Genomic DNA, 20,240 nt, shown 5'->3' on the forward strand with positions numbered 1-20,240 from the left:
CAGCAGTAAGTCTGTCAGAGAGTACCATAAGCTACAATTGAGGTTTATCTGTGTTCAATATCTTTCCACCACGCTGAGACTTGCATTTAAACACGCAAGGAATAATGTAACAAAGCTATGACGATGGGATGACTCTCAATCGGGTGTGGTGATCAGCCAATGCTTACACAAGGCTGTGCACATCTCACCAATCACTCAGCGCACACTTACGCACTCTAACCTGTACAGGCATGCTGGCTGTGAACATGGAGGAATGATAAAAAAAAGAGGTCTATGAATGTGTTGAGAGAGAGAAAACTTTAATGAAGAGGGCATGAAGCCTGATGGGAGGAAAGTGCCTGTTGACGAGTTTGAACTGTCAGGCAACTATGCATTAAAACAAACTGGGACACACTCCACCTCTGCCAGAAATGTTATATTAGACATTTATATGAAGCACTAAAATCAAAAAGGTATGTGAAAAGACTTTTTGTTTTCCAGTAATTATCACACGAGAGCAGTTATTTAGGCACAAAACAAGATATTCCCTCTCTCACTCCTAAAGAATGCATTCCGGTTAAGCCTAAAAGACTTTCCCCGGGGTAAAAAAAAAAAAAGGAGCCAATGAGACATAAAGAATGTGCCATTGTGTTAACCCTCATGACAACAAGAAAAAAAAAAGGGGGGAAAAGAGTAGGAGAGAGGGAGGCAGAGAAAGAATGAGGAAGTGACTGGTGGTGGCAGTGACCAACACATTCCTTGGAGGTATGCTTTCCTTGTGTCATTATCTAGTAGATCAGTAGCATGAAGTGTAGAAAGCATAGCTGAGGGTGATGTGTGCGTGCTTGGGAGACCCTCAGTACTGCCACATTAAGTGATCCTCACACAGAGCCATGGCACTGACTACACAGACATGTACAAAGCTTCAACTGACTTGCCCACTCGTTCCACAGATGCGTAGATGCACCTGCTGAGTCTGCCGTGACTCATTTTCTTTCAATAAAACAACTCATTGCTCATCAGTGCAGAGGGAAACAAGGGGAGTGTAGGCTCTCTTCAGAGTTCACTGGGACCTGCTGGTTTTATCTTACTCCTCTACACAGATCCAGAGGTCAGAGAGAGGGGGAAAGCTGCTGAAGGACTGTTGAATGAACACGTCCCTCCATTCGTCAATGTCTGTTTGTGTGTTACATGGGAGGAGAGAGACTGAGAAAAGATCTGAAGTTCCTAACTTGTAGGAATGTGAGACAATACTACAATATTACTCTATATATGGCGATTCCTCAAACATGCTATTTTAAGACACGAGGAGAGGGAAACTCGTAACATTCTCAGACGCACAAATTATTTTACAGAGCGTGGTTAAACATGGTTATTGCTAACACTTTCTAAATCCCGGCCTCTTTCACATGGATACAAAACAAATAGATGTTACAGTAACAGTGTCTGGCATCTGCAGGCTGTCAAGAGAAGTCTGAAGACAGAGAGCAAATAAATAATGACCTGGAACTTTGGCTGTCCTTCTCCAGCTCCTGCAAGACAGCGGGATTCTTTGGAAATATGTTTGTGCACTCAGTCGAAATTTGTGAAGGACAAGTTACAATTTTCAATCTTGCCAAACCAAAAAACAAAGTCACTTAAAGACAATATATATAAAAGCTTAATTTTGTGGGCTTTGTGTCGCTTTGGCAAGTGAACGAAGTGTCCTTCTAACTGGGCTTACATGAATGGGATTCCAGCCACATAATGGTGTGGCTGCTGTGCTGCTCTGTTCCTCTTCACACTGCTGATTTTACTGTTGTGCAGTTACTGGTAATGACTTGTTGTTCCACACTGCCTCTGCTCCTACAAATGTAGCTTCAATACAAACACTGCAAATACTTAGCAGATCCATCCAAAAGGGTGGCCATTATGGCATCAGTAGCTTAAAAACAGTAAAACAAAAAGAGCTCTCATTTATTTGTAGGTCAGATGTCATTGTGGTAAACCAATGATTTACATTTAGAGCATTATGTCAAACATTTTAACAACTTCATGGGAGAATGTGCAGAACATCCTCTAAAAAGCACAAAGCAGGTAACATATTTAAGATAACACTTAAGCATTATTCCTGCTAAACAATCATCTTTCCTGCTGTTAAGTGTGTAACTTCCTGCCTCCTGTGAAATTATGGAGAAGGGAAGAGGGTTGTGGTCAGTTCACACTGAAGTAGTCATGTTACAGGAAGCATCTTGTGGTGAGGCCTTACGGCCTGTAAGATGCATGTCATGTCTGTGTAGGGTAGACTAAGATTGAAGACCTTATAAGGAGAAGGCCCGGGCCTAGCATAATGTCATCACAAGCCCGGAAAAAGCAGATTGACTCATTGCTATCTATTTATAAAGTGTCTTAGTCTGCTTCCAAATTCACGTTTGCTAATATGTTAGTTTAGTTTAATGAGACTAAGTCTCTGAAGCTGGGCACACAGTATTAAGTTCCTCTTTCAGCAGGCAGGACTGGATGCCTTTAACCTGTGAAGCTCATCAAAAAGAAACTGTTTACACTGCAGAATCTCTGGGATGAATCTGTCAGGAGAACATGCATACTTGCACTTGTAATACAGCAGTTGGGAAGGGACCAAATAGCAAGTAGTATTTTCCAACAAGTCAAATATCCCAATTAAGCACTCTTGAACTGAGGTAGGCCTACAGTTGCCATGGTTTGACCCCAGTCTCTAACAATATCAATCAGGCTGTTGGAAAATGCGAGATGCCAGGCAGACCTACATAGGGGCTCTCAGACAAATCACCATGGCGACACAAACAAAACAACACAAAGCAGTACCAATGCCGCTCTGAATACTGAATACGCTTTAGTTAGGTCGGATACAAACCCCGCCGACTAGCACTGCTGAGGCAGATGATATGAGAAGTGTTTTAGACATGGTGGGGCTCACAAGCGCCCGCGCTGATTTCCACAGTTTAAATTGTACTCTTCAGACTTATGGCGATGCAAATGGTTTCACCTGTCTGGATGGCAAAAAGTCCTGGCTGCGTAGTGTTTTAATCATAGACACAAACCAGTTCTGAAGACGAGTCATCTGCAGGGCCTGTGTCTTCAGATAACATATGTACTCGATCTATGGAGCAAATTGTCAAAAAAAAGTGAGTGATCTAAATCAAATTCAAGTGACAGCTCTGTTATTCTTTATAGATCTGCCATACAACATTTGGGAGATTGAAAGCAGATGTGCTCAATACAGCACAACTACAGACAGACACCGCTGGACCGTACTGGTTTTTCTACTAAATCCACAAGTAACCTGAATGTATCTTTAGGATCCTGCAAAGAATCACATATCATTAATAAGGCCAGTGTACTGTGTATTCATGATGTTAATAAACACCAGATTGACTTAAGTGGCTTATATTTAATTTCAGTTTCCATGTACGAGTGCTCAAGAGATGTGTACAAGAGACAGATAGAAAAATAAACAACTTGGCAGCTATGCAGCACAGACCACAAACTATCTGTCTCAACAGTTTCCTGAAATACCAGGGGAGTGTTTAACTGCTTGATTTTATTTTTTCTGGACCTGAGCTGAACTAAAAGTTATGGCACAATGTCAGACACAGAGCAAGCCAGATTTTTTTTTTTTATCCAAAAAGTTTCTCAAGATACGCTGGTTTTTCTCTATTAACTGTAAATCAATGACAGAAATACAAGAGAGAATTTGTGCAAAGGCTGTGATTCTTATTCTTTACTTCACATCATCCTATCATGTACTGTAGTAATATTTAATATTCAACACTCACCCTTAGTTCTTAGTAGGAATATAATGTCACTATGCAGCCAATACAATAAAAGTAAATGTTGTGCCTTTTCTGTATAAACATAAATTTCAAAATTTGTGAATATAAAACGTCAAAAAATATTTGAAATATTGATAAAAATTGCTGCCTTATCAAAAATATTGTCAAAATGCCAAAATGAGACTTCATATACAGTCATTTGTATCTTATTTAAAAAGAAATTCAGTAAATGATGCATTGCATTGTATAATTTACTTAATTTACTTTCTATGCAAAATAAGCCATCAGCAGATGATACTGTTGACGTGGGTTGGTCAGACACGCTACATCATCCATTCTCCACCTCTCAGAGTGAAAGTCACTATATTAAAACATTAGAGTTGCTCAAAAAACCTTCTGGAGATTCAGCTCCTACTACAAACACCGAGCTAAAATTAGCTTGTACGGCGGTCACCTAAAGTATCAAATTCCACTATAACAACAAATAAAAGGATAGAAAACACAAGAGGGGGAAGTGAGAGGTCAATGGTCAAAAGAGTGGAAAATTTCACTGTGCCAACCCCCAACTGAGCCGCAGTAACCAAGCACATGATAAACACAGACATGACAAGTAGAGCTACTGTTCAATGTTTCTAGTTTTTACAACCTTTCCTAAGTTATACGATAATGAAACTTTAATTCTAAATTCTACTGTAAAATCAAAATCCCTGAAAAGGAGCTGAAATAACTATCTACAGAGCACTAGGACAGGAAGAGTCTGGAGGAGCAGGAACAGACGCTCATGCACACGATGAGTGATCTGACTTTTAACTTTCCACTGCATTGTTTAAAGTTTAAACTAACATGAACTTTACAAAACACACACGCAGTTCACTCACTCACCAGTCACACTGGTGTTACTGAATATTTACCTTTACGTCTCTAACACATAAGCACGTAAAGTACATTAAAGTCAACATCACTACAATAAACTGTTTATTGTGAGGGGTTCACGCTGCCTGAGTGCTGTTTATTCAAGCCATAATTTGTTGTGTTGAATTAGTGCTCTAGGGATTGTTAGTGACTTTTGCTCTTTATACTGTGACACCCAACTGAATACCCTACAAAATGCTCAGTATAGTTTATAGTATGTAACCTACCGCACTTTATTGCAACAGTCAAAGTCAAATATTCTTTAAAAAGGCATGTGTCTACTGGCTTTACACTTTGTATACACAGAAATCTTTCAATCAGTTACATATGTTAAGCACATGTAAAGTCATTACATACAGCACATGACAGCAATCACATCCATCTAAGCTAAATAAATATCAGCTTTAATGTGAAAGGAACACACAGCATAGTTTTTTTTTTTGCAAAGTCTATTTAACATTGTGGGGTTCTAATGAACCTTAAAATAGTCCTGTGGTGTACTCAGAGTTCTACTCACTCATCTAATGAAGGAACTGAAGTAACTGTTGACAGATGTTTCCATATATGTACATTCTCCTAAGAAACTCCTTCCTTTGTAAACACAGTTATGGTAAATGAGATTAGAGATACAGCAATTATTATAGATCACTTAGAAGGAGTGATGATAAATGTGACATCTCTCAGATTTTGGAAAAAGTAACCTGTAAACCTTTCAGTTTTCCGACAGCGGCATATATTATGTGGGCTGTGCCTTACGTGATATTAACTTTCTAAATTAACAGACAAAATGAAGACTTATTCCTTGTATCTGAATGTTTGCATTTATTTATTTGGCAGATGCTTTAATCCAAAATGACTTACAAGTAAGGTACAAACAACAGCAACAACAAGAAATCTGAGCCTTTGACTGGTCATGCACAAGGACGAAAATATGTCACCAGATGACAATAACCAATAACGTGATGGAATGCAAGTCTGTGAAAGTCATGCTGCCTGACTTTGGATTACTTGTGGCACGCTCCAGACCACTAATGACAACACGGGACTGTTGGTGGACACTGATGGACACAAGAGGTAATAAACACTTTTATGGGCAATAGCTAGTCATCATAACTTATATAAAATGATTTGTCAAACCTAAACAGTTCAAGGTTTCTGTCGAGTTTTTCAACACCTTTCCCAACTCACCTGTCTTGTTTCCTTTTAAATTATCTGCTTATAATCTGGTTTTCTCTTTGATTTCTTTTTACGTTTTACACTTATACATACATTGCACCTTTTATATCAACTGAAAGTTTCAAACATCCTCTCATAAGGATAAATACATATAGTCTGTATATCAAAAAAGCTTTTTTACAATTAGGATAAAACTGCTTTTTATATTTGCTTTGGTTGATGAGAATGGAGAGCCATTTAGAGTAGAAGTTGACACCAGAGTTAAAATGGCAACAAATGCCAACTTGCTGATTTTGCTTTTTCCTCTTCCTCTCTGCAAAAGACTGGAGTTTATTCTATTTTAGTAATGTTTTTGTTTAAAGGTACTAATTTAATGAGGTGACAGGTATGTCAGTCCTTCCTTCGTCTATTGTTTTTGAGATATGGTGATAAGATGTCTACTGACAGCTACATGCCACTGTGACAACACAATGTCCCCAATACCATTAATATCATAGTGGCAAGGCATAAAAATAGTCTCAGCACCTATGCTTGCCATGTACATACTCTTTAGAGTTACTTTGTCCTTACAGATGGTCATATTTCCCCTTGAGATAAGTTAAATCTCCTCTCCACACAGTCAAATTCTGTAACTGATCCTGCCAACAACAAATAAACAGAGTCACTGACCTTGGTCATGACACAGAGATCACTATTACATAACAGGAAGCAGTGGGAAATGAATGAGAGTGCTCATTCTACGGTAGACACGTATTGTTCAGGCACAGACCACACTGGGAGAAGACAACCTGCCTACTTCTAATCCTAACAATAAGCATGTGAATAAGACTTAGACACTTCAGACACCCTTAGGTTAAAACAGACTGATAGTAAACTGCATTAAACTTCCTTAATTTGTGCAACAATCTTTAGCACAGAATGGCTTTGTACCACTGAAATAATCAGCATAGCTTAGTACAGGCTGAGGCTTTACTTCTGTCATAAACACACCTGGTTTTCAAATTGTGGCCATTCTAGCAGCCTCCGTGCTTAATGTTCAACAGAATCTGGTCAGCCCACTCTGAATTAATGTGACCCAAAGTCTCAAATAGTTATTACAGAAGCAGCGTGGCGTCTAGACTCTCAGTCAGATGGGCCATTTAAGGACAGGTTCTGATCCTTCCACTGCTCCCCCAGTACACGTTGTCTCCTATGCCTCTCATCAAAAATAACGCCAGAGAGAAAGGCCAGGACACTTAACAGTATGCCTCATCCGTATTACCAAAATGACAGCAACAATTATCAGCTAAAGATTTAATCCCCCAAAAATATCCCCCACAACGCCTTCAGGAAGATTCATGGGAGTTTTTTAAATTGACAAATGTTGTGGTTACAGTTCAGTTATGTAACATTATTATGACAATAGTCTTAGCATTGACAGGAGGTAGGTCAAGACCCCAGAGGACTGAATAATGACAGGGTCCATGAACTTTTAGAGAAGTGTCTAAATCCAGGAGCAAGTGTCACAAAGCGGACGAATGGCACATGCGCTTCATCGCTCACTGAATAGCATAGAGAACATTAACAGAATTCCTCAGAGGTGACTGGCATGAAGTGAAGGGTACATAAGTGGTGCGTGTGTGTGTGTGTGTGTGTGTGTGTGTGTGTGTGTGTGTGTGTGCTACTCACCCGTGAGATAGTGAGGGGAAGACAGAAGTCCTTCCCTCCTTGCAGTCTGAAGCCCCAGGGGGCAGGGCCAGGAAGGGTGACACTGTAGCTGCTGCTCATGATTCACCTACAGAACAACAGATATTTGTTTAAAAAATGTTCATAAACCCACAGTAAGTCTATTTATACTACTTTTGTGAACGTGCTACCTCTGTGCTGACAGCTTTAGATCAGGTCCCTAGTCCTACAGAATGCTATTTACAATGGGGGGTCTCAACAGTGAGTCTGTAACATACTCACAAGTGTTAGAGAATAGACGCAGCAGATAAACTATAAGAATATGTCCATGAATTAATAAGAAACAGGAGAACGATTTTAAATCCTTGATGAACACCTCAGAATGAATCACCCCACTGTATCATGACAATTTCACAACATGCAACTATTAATTACTCAAAAAAGAAAAAAGGTTGGGAGTATGTAACACATATGCACTGATAATCCTTTGTTTACCTTGAAATAATCACATATCAGCAAGTGTAGAGCTGCACTTTGGACCTGTCATCATAGTGTCCTTTTACTGAACACACTGCTTGTGAAAAATAAGTTAGGTTAAAATAAGGTCCCCAGACTGAGACAAACAACAGTCTTGTAAAAACAGATAAGATGGAACTACTGTAGCCAGCCTGTTGCATAATGTAGATTAAGAGTGGCAAATACAAGAACTATAATCATGCTGTTCCTCTAACACATATGTGTTGAACAAACAATCTAATGACAAATGAGGCACTTTGAAAACTAGGCATCAGAAAGCAAAGGCATCACCTCTACTTTTTTCCAAAGGACTAGGAAAGCTTTTACAGTAGTTTTCATCTTTGCTGTAGGACCAGATCCAGGAAAAAGCTCTGTGCCTGTATCATTCTTAACACAAAACAAACACGACTTTCTTCCTGGGGTTTAGAAATGGTTCCAAAAGTAAGACACTGGCCTAAAAATGACCAGTATGTGGTCACATCTTGCAAAAAGTTGTGTCAAATTCTAGTTTCTGACAGAAGAAGATGCTGCTGGGCCTGCACAGGGACAGAGTACAGACAAGACACGCCCTGAATTGGAGACATGTTAAAGCTCAGCTTTGCATCACTGCCAGCCCAAAATGTCATAGGAGGACAGGTTTTCCATGCATCGCCAACATTTTAGACACTCCAGCACCTACATTACCTCATGGTTGGATACAGACACCATATACAGATTATGCATGTGTGCATGCAAATTGAATGGACAGTTCCAAATTTTAGACATAGCAAAGACTACTTGGTGTAGTAAAATATTTCATGCACTATTGAGTTTCACTGGTTGAGCCCTGCTTCTCATGCATTCCATTTCCCCTAAAATAATTGAAGCTTCAAACTATTTATTGGAAGTGAAACTAAGGTTAAGTGCAGTCATGTTCTAAGATTGAGTGCATTATTAAATTTATTAAGTTGATGACTAAATAAATTGGTATTTCCAGAGTACACTCTACGGACTTTACTTTGCAGCGAATTTGTGTGCATGTTGCTTCTGTGCACAGGTTAAAAAACACACACACATACACACATCATGTGGATATATGACTGTACCTTTGCCCTACCCAACAGGAAGGGTGGATGTTGACATCAAAACATCAAACGCTAACCCGCAAGTATTGCGTATCACATATAGTGCATTGTAATTATAAGAGAAAAAGGGAAATGCAGAAGCAATGCTGGGTCTGACTTTGAGGAACAGCTAGATGCATTATTAGTGCGTCCACATCTAAGTAACTAAGAACCAGGGAAAACAGTGCTCGAGGTAAATACAGAGATTTCAGCGGCTATCTTTTTGTGCTGAAATTCTAGTTTTTAACTGCAATGCTTATGACAGATGTTTGAATATCTGCTCTCATATTTCTGTCTTTGGTGAAGAGGATTTCACTTTTTCCAAGCACATAATCCTATGGTTGGAAGAACATGTGTGAATGTGACTCTTTTTTTAACTAAGTAGGTGAAAGAGAAGAAATAGTCGCACATTTGCAGTCTGGGAAGAGAAACCTGATGAGTATTTCATGAATAATAATGTCATGTCAGTGCAGAGGCATGTCTGTTTGAGGTTTTAACTTATTCTGCCATCGCAAATTCCCTCAGGGGCACAGCACCACCTGGTGAAGCCCATCACCTGGCCAGATGCACAGGACAGACGTGAAATTAGAGGTTCGGCCTACACAGCGTTTTATCATCATACCTGGAGGGGAATAGGCTCTTTAAATTAGGCACTTGAGAAGCCGCAGAAGGGTGTGGGGAGAAGGAATAAAATCATGTGTGAAAGTGATAGGCAGGAGGTGAACACCTGGAAAGCACAGAGCGCATAGCTCTACAACTTTTACAATCAAACACAAATGAACACAGGCACAAATGCTGAATATTTAATATTTCAAGTCTATACAGGAGTTTGTTGAATACAACTCTCCCACTTTAAGGTAACCTACAGTGGAGAAGTCTCAAATCACGAACAAAATATTTACACAAAATATTCTGTGGCACATGATATAATGTGCATAAATACTGTACATTTTATGTACGTATTAACGTCAGAGCTTGAGGAAATGCTCCCATTGTTGGTAAAATCTTAAGTAACACGCATCAATGACAGTTGTTCGCTACAGACTCCTTCAGTCTAAGGTTTTATCACTGACGTGTCAGTAAAGGCATATAACAAGTTGGCAAAAAGGGAATTGTTGAAAGTTGGATGAGACTCAAGTTTGGCGAGAGCTGCACATCAGCAGCGTTTCTTTTCCTAATATGGAGAGAACAAACATTGGGCTCATCATATGCCCATGCTTGTTTTGTAATCACTAATACCGTGCACAGACATGAACAGACACATGTTCCCAAACAAAGGGAAATGGGCTGAGCCCTGCACAAAAACTTTCGCCAGTCAGACTCACTTCAACACTTATCTAAGCACTTGGAGCAGATATACCGTCACTTTATTGTGCTAAATATTTCAGCACTTTCACAACACCAACGAGATTAAAACACAATCCTTTCAGCACAGCGCAGATGGGGCTTCCTTAACAAGTCCTCCACTTTCTTGTGGAAGATTGGGATGCTCCATTCAAAATGAACGGAGCATCCCATAAATTATTATATTATATTATTTTGTCATTCTTATTTGAACACCCTATGTTGAAACCTCAAAAAGCTATTTGACGAAAAGCTTGTTCCAACCTGATTTCATTAGACACAAGGTGATGACACGGCCTAAAGCAACAGTTAATTCATGTGCTCTTGTGTAATCCTTACATCCTGTATAAAACAATTGCTAAATTACCAAGGCTTATATTTGATCAAAGTCAAATTAATGTTCTGTGATTCTTGTCCAGGTATTCATCATTCACGTCTGTAATATGGAGAACTGACTCATACTACATCATATGAACAATCCAACACAGAAATCTTCATTTGTCTTATTAGGTGTGCCAAACAACACAAGTGTGATATGATAAGTGCATATTTCTGACAGAAAGGTTACAGATTAAGCCAGTAAAACAAATGTGTAACTGTTTTGGGAGTAATACAACAAACCCTTTAGTTTTTGGGAAGATTACAAACAGAAAATTATAGTAAATTTAAATTAGTGCGATCTGAGCTGAATTACAACTTTGTAAAAGTCAGAGAAATAATCAGGGAAACACCAGCACTGACTCCCTCTCTGTGATCATTTCAAGGATTTAGTCAGACGGACTGTCCAGGACTCACCTTGCCTTGTGGAGCCGGGTCTGGTGTTCAGTGACAGAAGCGGGACTTCAGTCCGTCGGATCTCGGTTTCGAAGTGAACTGAGCGGAACTGCGACTTCCGCGTATGAGCCAGCCCCCATGTGGCTGCCGGGGAGGGTTCACGGTAGTGTGTGTGTGTGTGTGTGTGTGTGTGTGTGTGTGAGGTTATTGTCTGGAGGCAACACAGGCTCGGACTTGCCAAGTGTGCAGAAGTGCAGGTGAGTTGCAGCAGTTCAAACACACCAAGTGTCCAAGTGCTAACCAACGTACAGCCGGAAGTTAAGAATGGAGCTAGCTGTTAAACCAACTAGTCGGCCTGATAGGGTTTTAAAGCCGACCACAATATGCAAAATGACCAAATCACCAAACCATCATTTGAGAGAACCAGCCCGCTATTTGTTAAAATCATTTTGGTGCTAGTCTACACCGCCACCTTGTGAGCCACAAGCTAAATGAACAGTTAGCTAACGCTAGCTTACATCGCAGTCACTAGTGAGCTAAGCTAAGCTAAGCTAACTGGTGCTTCTAAATGTTTTTAAACACACTTGTTTGACCCAAAGCTCCTCTTAGATAAAGAACAGACAAGTCCAATGCCAACAAACAGTGTAATTGTGCATAAATAAAAAACTAAACAAATGTAAGAATACAATTTGTGAAATACAAAATACATCAATACATCCTTTGTAGTAATTTGTACTGATACTGACATAACAGCTATTTAATATAAGTGTTATACATATAATAATATCTACAATAATAAATAAAATTCTCAATACATATGGTGTAATACTGGTAGTGCTTGTGAAGCAGGTTACGGCGTTTACTTAGATTTAGCAGCATAGTTTTGGTATGCTCTCTAGTGGTCAGCAAACAAAGTGCATACTTCACAGTTCATTCAGGGAACAAAGTGCTGTGAATTTAAAGCCTCCATGCAAGAATCCTCCTCTGGTTTATACCTAAACATTAACCACCCACGTTTGTCTTATTCCTCGTCAGCCTAGTCATCTTAAGGTTTAATAAATTAAACTCTAGACAATCGACTTCTGTGACTTCAAACATTATAAAAAAATAAAAATAAAATAGTGAATGTTATAAGTTTTAGTACTTCCCACACTTAGCCTGCTATTTGTTCTTCCTTATCTCACTAATCTACAACACAAAGTTGTTTTTGCCGAACTAGTGCCTCATTATATTTGGTTTGAATAATAAAATATAATTAGATTTGCACACAGCTTTCAGTGGATTTCTGTCTATTTGACGTTTTCTCTCACATTAATAACTTCTGTGCAGAGAAATGCAAAACTTTAATGTGGAGACTGGAATTGACACTACTAAGCACATGTGCTTATTTTTATGTCTGGCCTGCTGCTTTAAGTGCAACGCTGCATGTTGAATAGTAATATCTACACAAATGGGCTAGATATCATCTTAGTGGACTTCAAGCTTTATCTGTGTGATAAAATGTGTGCTGCTATTTATTACTGAAAACTAACTTTTATTTTAGCAGTGTTATTTTTAATTAAACACTTACTGTCCTACATTATATTACATAGTAAATGGCAGGACCCATTCCACCGATTATTTTTTTATTTTTAACAGTTGCCACTGAAGCTAATTGAAGTTGGATATTTGTATTCTGCTACAGCTGCACTTTTTTCAGCTACATGTTTGTCATGTGAATATATGGTTATGAAATAATGGAATGATTGTATCAGTCCATAAGCTGTAAATCAAGTAACAGTTCTCTGTGCCTGATCTGTGTGATTTATTCTTCCTCAAAATAGCCATGGACCTGAATGCTTTTCTTTGAGCTGGGTCTGATGATGGCATGGGAGTGCACACAAGCAGCACTGTGCAGAACATCTGCCTAGATGAGGACTTCCATCTGTTTCTTCATCTTTAACCTGTTCCTGTTGACCCTCTTTTTCTTGCTCTTCATCCTGTTTCTTATCTGTATTCTGGCTTCGACTCATCTCTTCCCTTGTTCTCCCAAAAGCCAAAGGCATTACTATGTTGACGGACTCCGGTAAAAGACTTTGATCACATCTGTGCAAAGACTCTTGTCCTAGGATGGAAGTCTAGAACATAATTTAAATAAAACATGAAGTTAACCAATATTTTGTATGTCTTTTTGACTATAGTACATGGTTATGTTTGACATGTTATACTTTTAAAGCATTTCAGTTAAAGGTGCTTTGTATGTGAAATCAGCATATATAACAATGAGCACCTACCTTACCTGTTCCTGTCTTTGGTTTTCTTTGTCCGTGGTCTGCTTCGCCAGTGACCTGTACTCTTTGTTCCTCAGAGCTCCAAGAGAGTAGCTGGACTTCAAACAATGACTCTGGTCAATAGGGCCCAGCTCAACATCGCTCCAAATGTGCTACAAGGGATATGCACATAAATGTATATTGAGGTAATAATTTACTTAAGCGTTTGCCAGTTTGCCTTATAACTTTACAATTCTTAACCTATTTTTATATTAAAGGTCACACTTTACAACAACTCACATTACAACTGTAATGAGGCAAAGCAGTTTCCCTCTAGGATTAATAAAGTTTTTTGAATCTTGCATCTTGAATCTTGACACTTGCTACATCCAATCCTAGCTGTCACTGGGGAGGAGGGGTTCAGTCTATCCCAAATCTACAGTATCTCAGGGCTGTCATACAGAGGAAGCTGGAGTACCCAGAGCAAACCTACATAATCACAAAGAGACCTGGCCTGCTAGTGGATTCAAACTCAGTGCGTTCTAGCTGTGAGGCGACAGTAGTAACAACTGTACCACTGAAGAGGGTCTCGTACATGACTTATAAAACTACAGTTTCCATAAAGGCTTTTTCAGTTCTCAGGCTGCTTATGGTTAAGAAATATGTCTACAAACTTATTATTATTTATGTAATATGTAATTCGTATATCAAAACAAATATATCACTTCATCAAAATTTGTACAAAACAACACAATGTTTGACCCAATGTTTGCCTCTACTCTTATAAGCTTAGCACAGACTTCAAACTCACTGTATCTGTTGTAGACATGGAGGAAACTCTATGAAACTTGGTTTTGGAGACTGATGACTGTCTGCTCAGCCCTGATTCAGTGAAGGAGGACTCACTGTGTGACACTGTTATGCAATCCCTGCTGGGGACCTGGGCCAGGAAGTGTAGACATGGAACATTTTCTGCTAGAGTGTCCCTGTTGAAAAATAACGATCTTTCAGTAAAAGCTCTCTTTTTTCATGCATAGGTTGCCAATTAGTTGGGTGACTGCACTCACCTGTATTTGGAGTGAATCATGGCGTAGATAAAAGGGTTGTAGATGGCTGATGCCTTGGCTATAACAGCAGGGACAGCTTTGGAATAAGGATTGAGGATACTTGCATATCTGAAAGGTGTGAAGTGCTTGTAAAAACTAGAGCTGTACATGACCACAAATACTGTATAATGAGACAGTTGTATAGCATTTCATCAATCCATATGTTACGATGTTGCAAGGTGGAATATGATTCATATGGTTAATGGCTGAATTTCACTGTTGCCGTGTTTTGTGGAAATGTATTATGGAAAAGTTTATCAAATGTCCATACACAACTAATAGTGTCCGACCATTACAAAAATGGCATTGGCTCATACAACACCAATCATACTGTATATTTACCCAGCCCAGGCGATGAGGGTGACACATGCATAGGGCGACCAGGAAAGCACAAACACTATGATGACCACAAAGGCAATCTTAGCCAGCTTCCATTCATTCCTGATGGACTGCTGTTGGATCAGTGTGGACTTCCTCACCTGAGAGCCAAACTTCTCCACATCTCTGTTACATAAAATTTTGTAATTATAATCAAAAATATCACAGTCTGAAAAACAGACCAAATATAATGTATGTGCATATACAAGTGGAAACTATGGAAGAGAAGAAATATGAGCGATGCTGAAACCACCATCATAATATAAAACCTGCTTGCTGTCACATTTAACAAATTGTACTACTGTAAATTCAGTCCTCCTTACATTTTAGTGCTGATGTGAAGATGTGTCAGTAGAGGAAGGTTATAGTACTTGTACTACTTGATGTAGTTAATAAGCTGATATTTATTTGTTTCAAATGGTGTAATTTCAGCATAATAACCTATATTAATTTATTTACCTGCTTGCATGGCGGATTGCCAGGAACATGCACAGATAGCAGTAGGATATAATCCCCAGAGGGATGAAGAATACAAAGCAGCATAGCATCAAAGTATAACTTTTATTAGCTGGAGTAGATGTCACATAGTCCCATGTGCATGAAGTCATCAGGCCCTCTGGTATATATGAACCTTGAAGAAAAATGACAAAGACAAATAAGTAATAATAATCTATATAAGTAAATAGGAATAAGTACAACAAGATAGTTGCTGTGAGTACTTCTTTTAGTAGAAATGATTACTTACTCCACCCTAAAAGTGGTGCAAGGCTCCATGCTAGTGAGTACAACCAGACCAGGGCAATCACGAGGCAAGTGCGTTTCTTAGAGGTCCATTGAATGGCCTGCAGGGGCCTGGTGATGACAATATAGCGGTCTACAGAGATGGCCAGAAGGTTTATCATGGAGGTAATTCCAAATAAAGCTCCACAGAAGGCATACATTTTACACCCTGTGGTGAAGAGGAAATAGGGAAACATTTTATTTACAAGATGACAGATGATGGTGTTAGAGTGATATTTCCTGCATTTTTACATGTATTTCTAGTGATCAGCACAGATTCCCCTTGTGCATCCTGAGACAAAAATGTTTCAAAACCTAATGGTAAAAACTGATGTTTTTGCATTTCATTTTATTGTCATTAATACACAGCTATATAATATTATGCAAAGCATAAACAACACCAGCAGAAATAGGTACATAAAATATATGTCTTATATAAAATAAAATACCTGTTTCACCAAAAATCCACTGCTTGTAAAGTGAGTTAACAAAAAAGATAGGTGACTGTGTGATTGCCATGAGAAAGTCACTGACTGCCAGGCTCATGATGAAAAAGTTGGGGCGGGTCCGTAGCTTCTTGTTGCTGAAACATAAGGATTGAGGAGTTTTATCTTAGCTCAGTATTATTGCACATTATTGTATTGGGAAATGTCAATATGTCACTTAACAGTCACTATTGCTTTAGGTTTTATATTAGTTGGACAGTCTGTTACACATCTTAAGCAGTTTCATATCTCAAACATTCTAGTTTAGTTTTCTAATTTGCCTCCTAACACAGTCTTTGTGTTGTTGTTGTTGTTGAGTGGTTAAATAAAGCAGTCTTCAGGCAGACAGCTTCTGTGAACTCACTTCTTAGAGAGTTTAAGTAGAACTTGAACACTAGAGCTCTGTGCTCCAGCAGTCAAAATGTGCCCTACTTCATCAATTCCCAGAATTTGGTCTAAGGACCAGTTCACATGAAGAAATGTGGTAAGCATACTTAGAGTTTTATAGTCAATAATTCATCTCTATTAACTAGATGTTAAAAAGAACTTCTAATAGTTTGCGATTTAGTAACTATACTGTAAATCAAGTTTATTTTACTGAACTTAGGTTAAAGTTATGAATGAAGATGAAAAGTTTTAAAAGTGTAAAAGTGAGTTAACTAAACACAGAAAAAACAGATGAATCAATTGTTCACACAAACTATTATTACATTTCATACATTTTATGAGTCTTTATTTGAGGGTGCTAATACTAATACTAACTTCCCTCAGCAGGTTTGCATAATGTTTATTATCTTCAAACTACAAAGAGAAGTGTCTGGAGAATCTTAACTTTCAAACAAGTACAGTAACACTGTTGATCCCCAGAGAAAAGTTAGGTGTTACAGCTGCATTAAACATTACAATAAATGTATAAAATACCTACACAAACTACTACTAATACACCCAATACAATCTAGTCAAACCCAAAGGCACCTCCCTGTCTATATGGCTTCTTTCCTAAATTCATTATCATTTGTTACATTTTTCACTTTTGGTTCACTTGTACTCAGAAAGCAAACAGTGTGGTTATTGTTATATATATATTGTTATTGGAAGAAAATCAGTACAAAATTGATATTATAGAACAGTTGTAGAACTTTATGACGTGAAACAACCAAAAGGCTATTAAGAACTCGTACTGTTTACTTTAAAATTACATCTTGTTTCACACTAGCTTCTCCGAAATGAATCAGAGACTATAATAAGGCATGATAGGAAGATGCATTGTGAAATGAATAGTGCAGAAAATACTAAAAGAATAGTTTAGTAGTTTTCTAGTAGAAAACAAAAAAAGTAAATTCAGTAACTGGCTGAATAAACTCTTAAGCTGGTGATTACATGCAAGCACATTATTCACATCATCGTCTTCCATAAGGAAAGGCCCTTACCAGTAAAAGGCATATATGACCAAGGCGTTCCCAGTAACACCTACTGTTCCAATCACCAAAACAAAGAAGGCAACAATGTAGTGAGCATGGTCCTCGACATCAACCTGCCGATAGAATCCATGTTCCGTGTCCATTTCTGTGAAAGCAAATACACACAGATGTCAGCATCAGAGGGTTTTTCTACATCGACAGCATTTCCCAGTAACGGTCACACAATCCCAGTCTTCCTCTCTGTTTTTCTGACCCACTAAACTTTGCGCTATTATGTAAGAGCACTTATCATGATCAGCAGGTTAAATGTCTTGGGGCCAAAATAAAGTGATGACATACAGCTCGCGTCTGCAACACTGGATCTTTATTCAGTTCTTACCATGAAGTCACTCCATAATGCGGGTGTGAATGTTGACATAAAGACATCTGAAAGAGCCTCAAGCATGGCTAGACTCTTGATGTGTAAACTGTTAATAATAATAATTATTATTATGACATACTTTATTAATCCCCTTATAATATGCACAAAACTATGTATACACATCTCTAAATAGAGCTAATGATAAAACACTAACATAGATAATGTAAAATTAAGTATTAATATATTTTTTTGTTTTATTCATATTTCAAGAATGACATTTTTTATGTACACTTTAGAAACTGACATGAAAGATTGAGAGTGAGTGTACATTTACATGAGGTGAGGTGGCTAAGTATTAGTCACAGTATGAGTTTAAGATCAATGAAGCTGTCATGCCCTTTCTGATCAGTAAGGTGATTCTCACGTACTTAGAACAACCCTCAAAAATAGCATTTGAAAATGAATGACTGTGACAGCATAATCTGCCACAAATGCCCGATGATTGGTTTGCTGTAAATTACTGAGGAAGGTTTATGAAAGAGGTGAGTAAGTCAGGGCATTTATGGTAATGAAAATGGCTGCATATGTATTGGAACCTGCTGTTCCATGTGGCCATTGCACTGCTGTGGCAGTGATTATAAGAGGATTTCTATATTTTGTTAATGTGATGGAATCAAGAGTGCACATGTGAGTCACACAACACTAATAGCAGTTATCCTATGTAAAGCCACTTCCTGTCTGACTCTAATCTGTATTAACAAAGAAGTTACGTGCCTATGGACTCCGCCGCATGTATTGTATTAGGAATCCATTTTTTTGTTGATTGTACAGAACCTTCTTTATAATAAACTTACAAGTATAGAGAGTATATAACAGACCAGTGGGTGAAGTATAGGCATCGAGTGTCAGGTCCACACAGGGAGCTCCTGCTGTGCTCACTGAAGTCTTGTGCGTCACAGGAGCCCTCAGTCAACTCTTACTTCCACTCATTAAACATCAAAGCATTGTCTTTTATGTTTCAGATGAGTGCTAGAGTCACATAAATAAAATACAGTCTGATTTACTGTGACCGTGTTCACACTACATTTTTATAAAGGGACACTTTATCAAAATGTTGATAAGCACTTCATGCCTGCGATATGCACATTGAATGGGTTCATGTTCATTAAAAAATCATTAATAAGAAGTTCATGGAAAGCAAATGGATCAATGAGGATGAATTAAAAATGACAGAGGTGAGCTTGACTTGTCTGCTCCCTGTGCTGTGTAAATTGCTGTGTGAATTTATAAAAATGCTGTATGTATGTATAATGTTTCTACTTGTTAAGTGGGTATTACACATTTAAAATACATTAAGAATTTAAAAATACATTAAGAAACTGCAGATGTTAGAAGGAGATTATCTGTCTGTATCAATAAGTATTATTATAGTTTGAATTAACGTGTTTGTAAACGGTTTTCTTTTTTATAAGTATGGTCAGTTTTTAATTTAAGTTGCCTTTAGGAAGGAATCTCCCTTTAGTAAGATACAATCGAGAAGATAATACAGCAAGTGAGCTAAAAGCTTTTCGCAGGACTGGGTAACCAATAATATCTTTGCAATTGCTTAGTGATACACTTACAAACTTTACAGCATTTATGTTCTTCGAGGGTTTGCGCCAAACTATTGTTTTTAAAGTAAGTTAACTCCACAACATACTGTGATTTACATACTACAAAAATACAGAAATAGATTCCCATCAAATCAAACTAAGCTCAGACTTCAATCAAAACTTAATCAAAACATTGCAAAATATTACTTTACCTTATGCAGAGAGTGAAGCCCTTTTCCTCCACAGGGCACCTCTGTGCAGTGGAGTGTGGAGAGAGGACGAGAGACGCTGAGGCTTTATAGCATGTGTTCTGCCTGAAAAATCCAACGTGTGAATGAATAATATCGATGACTAATTTCCAAGAAGTTGGATGGAGATTGTCTCACACAGTGTAGCAATACTAAACTGCAGCTGTCGGTGCATAAGAGAATATGAGTATACACAGAAAGGAAGACAGATAGTGAGCAGCAACACATTGAACCATCCCCCTGCTGGTTGCCCATCACACACAGCTCTTATATGGCACAGTGCATCGATTAAGCTGGTTTGTGTGCATGAGGCTGCAGACACACCAGTTATGTGTGGTATAACTGATTTTTATCATATTC

The 20,240-nt window shown here is 38.3% G+C and overlaps 3 protein-coding genes across 4 annotated transcripts in view; 1 reads left to right on the forward strand and 2 right to left on the reverse strand.

The window, feature by feature from the left end:
• The window catches only part of pdlim5b (PDZ and LIM domain 5b), a 29,393-nt gene extending 17,992 nt beyond the window's left edge, over positions 1–11,401 (reverse strand). The window contains exons 1-2 of the mRNA XM_026356239.1: positions 11,282–11,401; positions 7,527–7,632 (exon numbers count right to left, since the gene is read on the reverse strand). Coding sequence (XP_026212024.1) covers positions 7,527–7,625 — 99 coding nt within the window. The 5' untranslated portion in view covers positions 7,626–7,632; positions 11,282–11,401. The remainder of the gene's footprint in view (positions 1–7,526; positions 7,633–11,281) is intronic.
• Positions 11,402–11,492: 91 nt separating this feature from the next.
• gdnfa (glial cell derived neurotrophic factor a) overlaps positions 11,493–20,240 on the forward strand; it is a 30,635-nt gene continuing 21,887 nt past the window's right edge. The window contains exons 1-2 of one of the 2 annotated variants that reach the window (XM_026356242.1): positions 11,493–11,517; positions 13,608–13,715. The gene's annotated coding sequence lies outside the window, so the exon portion shown is untranslated. Of the gene's footprint in view, positions 11,518–13,607; positions 13,716–20,240 lie in introns of those variants that run through there. The other variant, XM_026356243.1, reaches the window with a different exon arrangement.
• On the reverse strand, positions 11,532–17,893 carry opn4xa (opsin 4xa). Its single transcript, XM_026356240.1, has 9 exons — positions 17,689–17,893; positions 16,223–16,356; positions 15,739–15,942; positions 15,453–15,624; positions 14,958–15,119; positions 14,577–14,684; positions 14,321–14,495; positions 13,539–13,682; positions 11,532–13,377 (listed from the first exon to the last, which is right to left on the reverse strand). Exons 1-9 carry the CDS (start codon positions 17,820–17,822, stop codon positions 13,075–13,077), a joined length of 1,536 nt encoding a protein of 511 aa, XP_026212025.1. The 5' UTR covers positions 17,823–17,893; the 3' UTR covers positions 11,532–13,074.

This window comes from Anabas testudineus, chromosome 12 (genome assembly GCF_900324465.2).
Source record: "Anabas testudineus chromosome 12, fAnaTes1.2, whole genome shotgun sequence".
Taxonomy (NCBI): domain Eukaryota; kingdom Metazoa; phylum Chordata; class Actinopteri; order Anabantiformes; family Anabantidae; genus Anabas; species Anabas testudineus.

Bases quoted from the DNA above. Each gene is read 5' to 3' on its own strand.
- opn4xa (XM_026356240.1), bottom strand. From the start codon at position 17,822: ATGGACACGGAACATGGATTCTATCGGCAGGTTGATGTCGAGGACCAT. The intron at 16,357-17,688 runs GTAAGGGCCTTT...CTTATGTTTCAG, and splicing joins GTCATATATGCCTTTTACTG to CAACAAGAAGCTACGGACCC. The intron at 14,685-14,957 runs GTAAATATACAG...CACACCTTTCAG, and splicing joins ACCCTCATCGCCTGGGCTGG to ATATGCAAGTATCCTCAATC.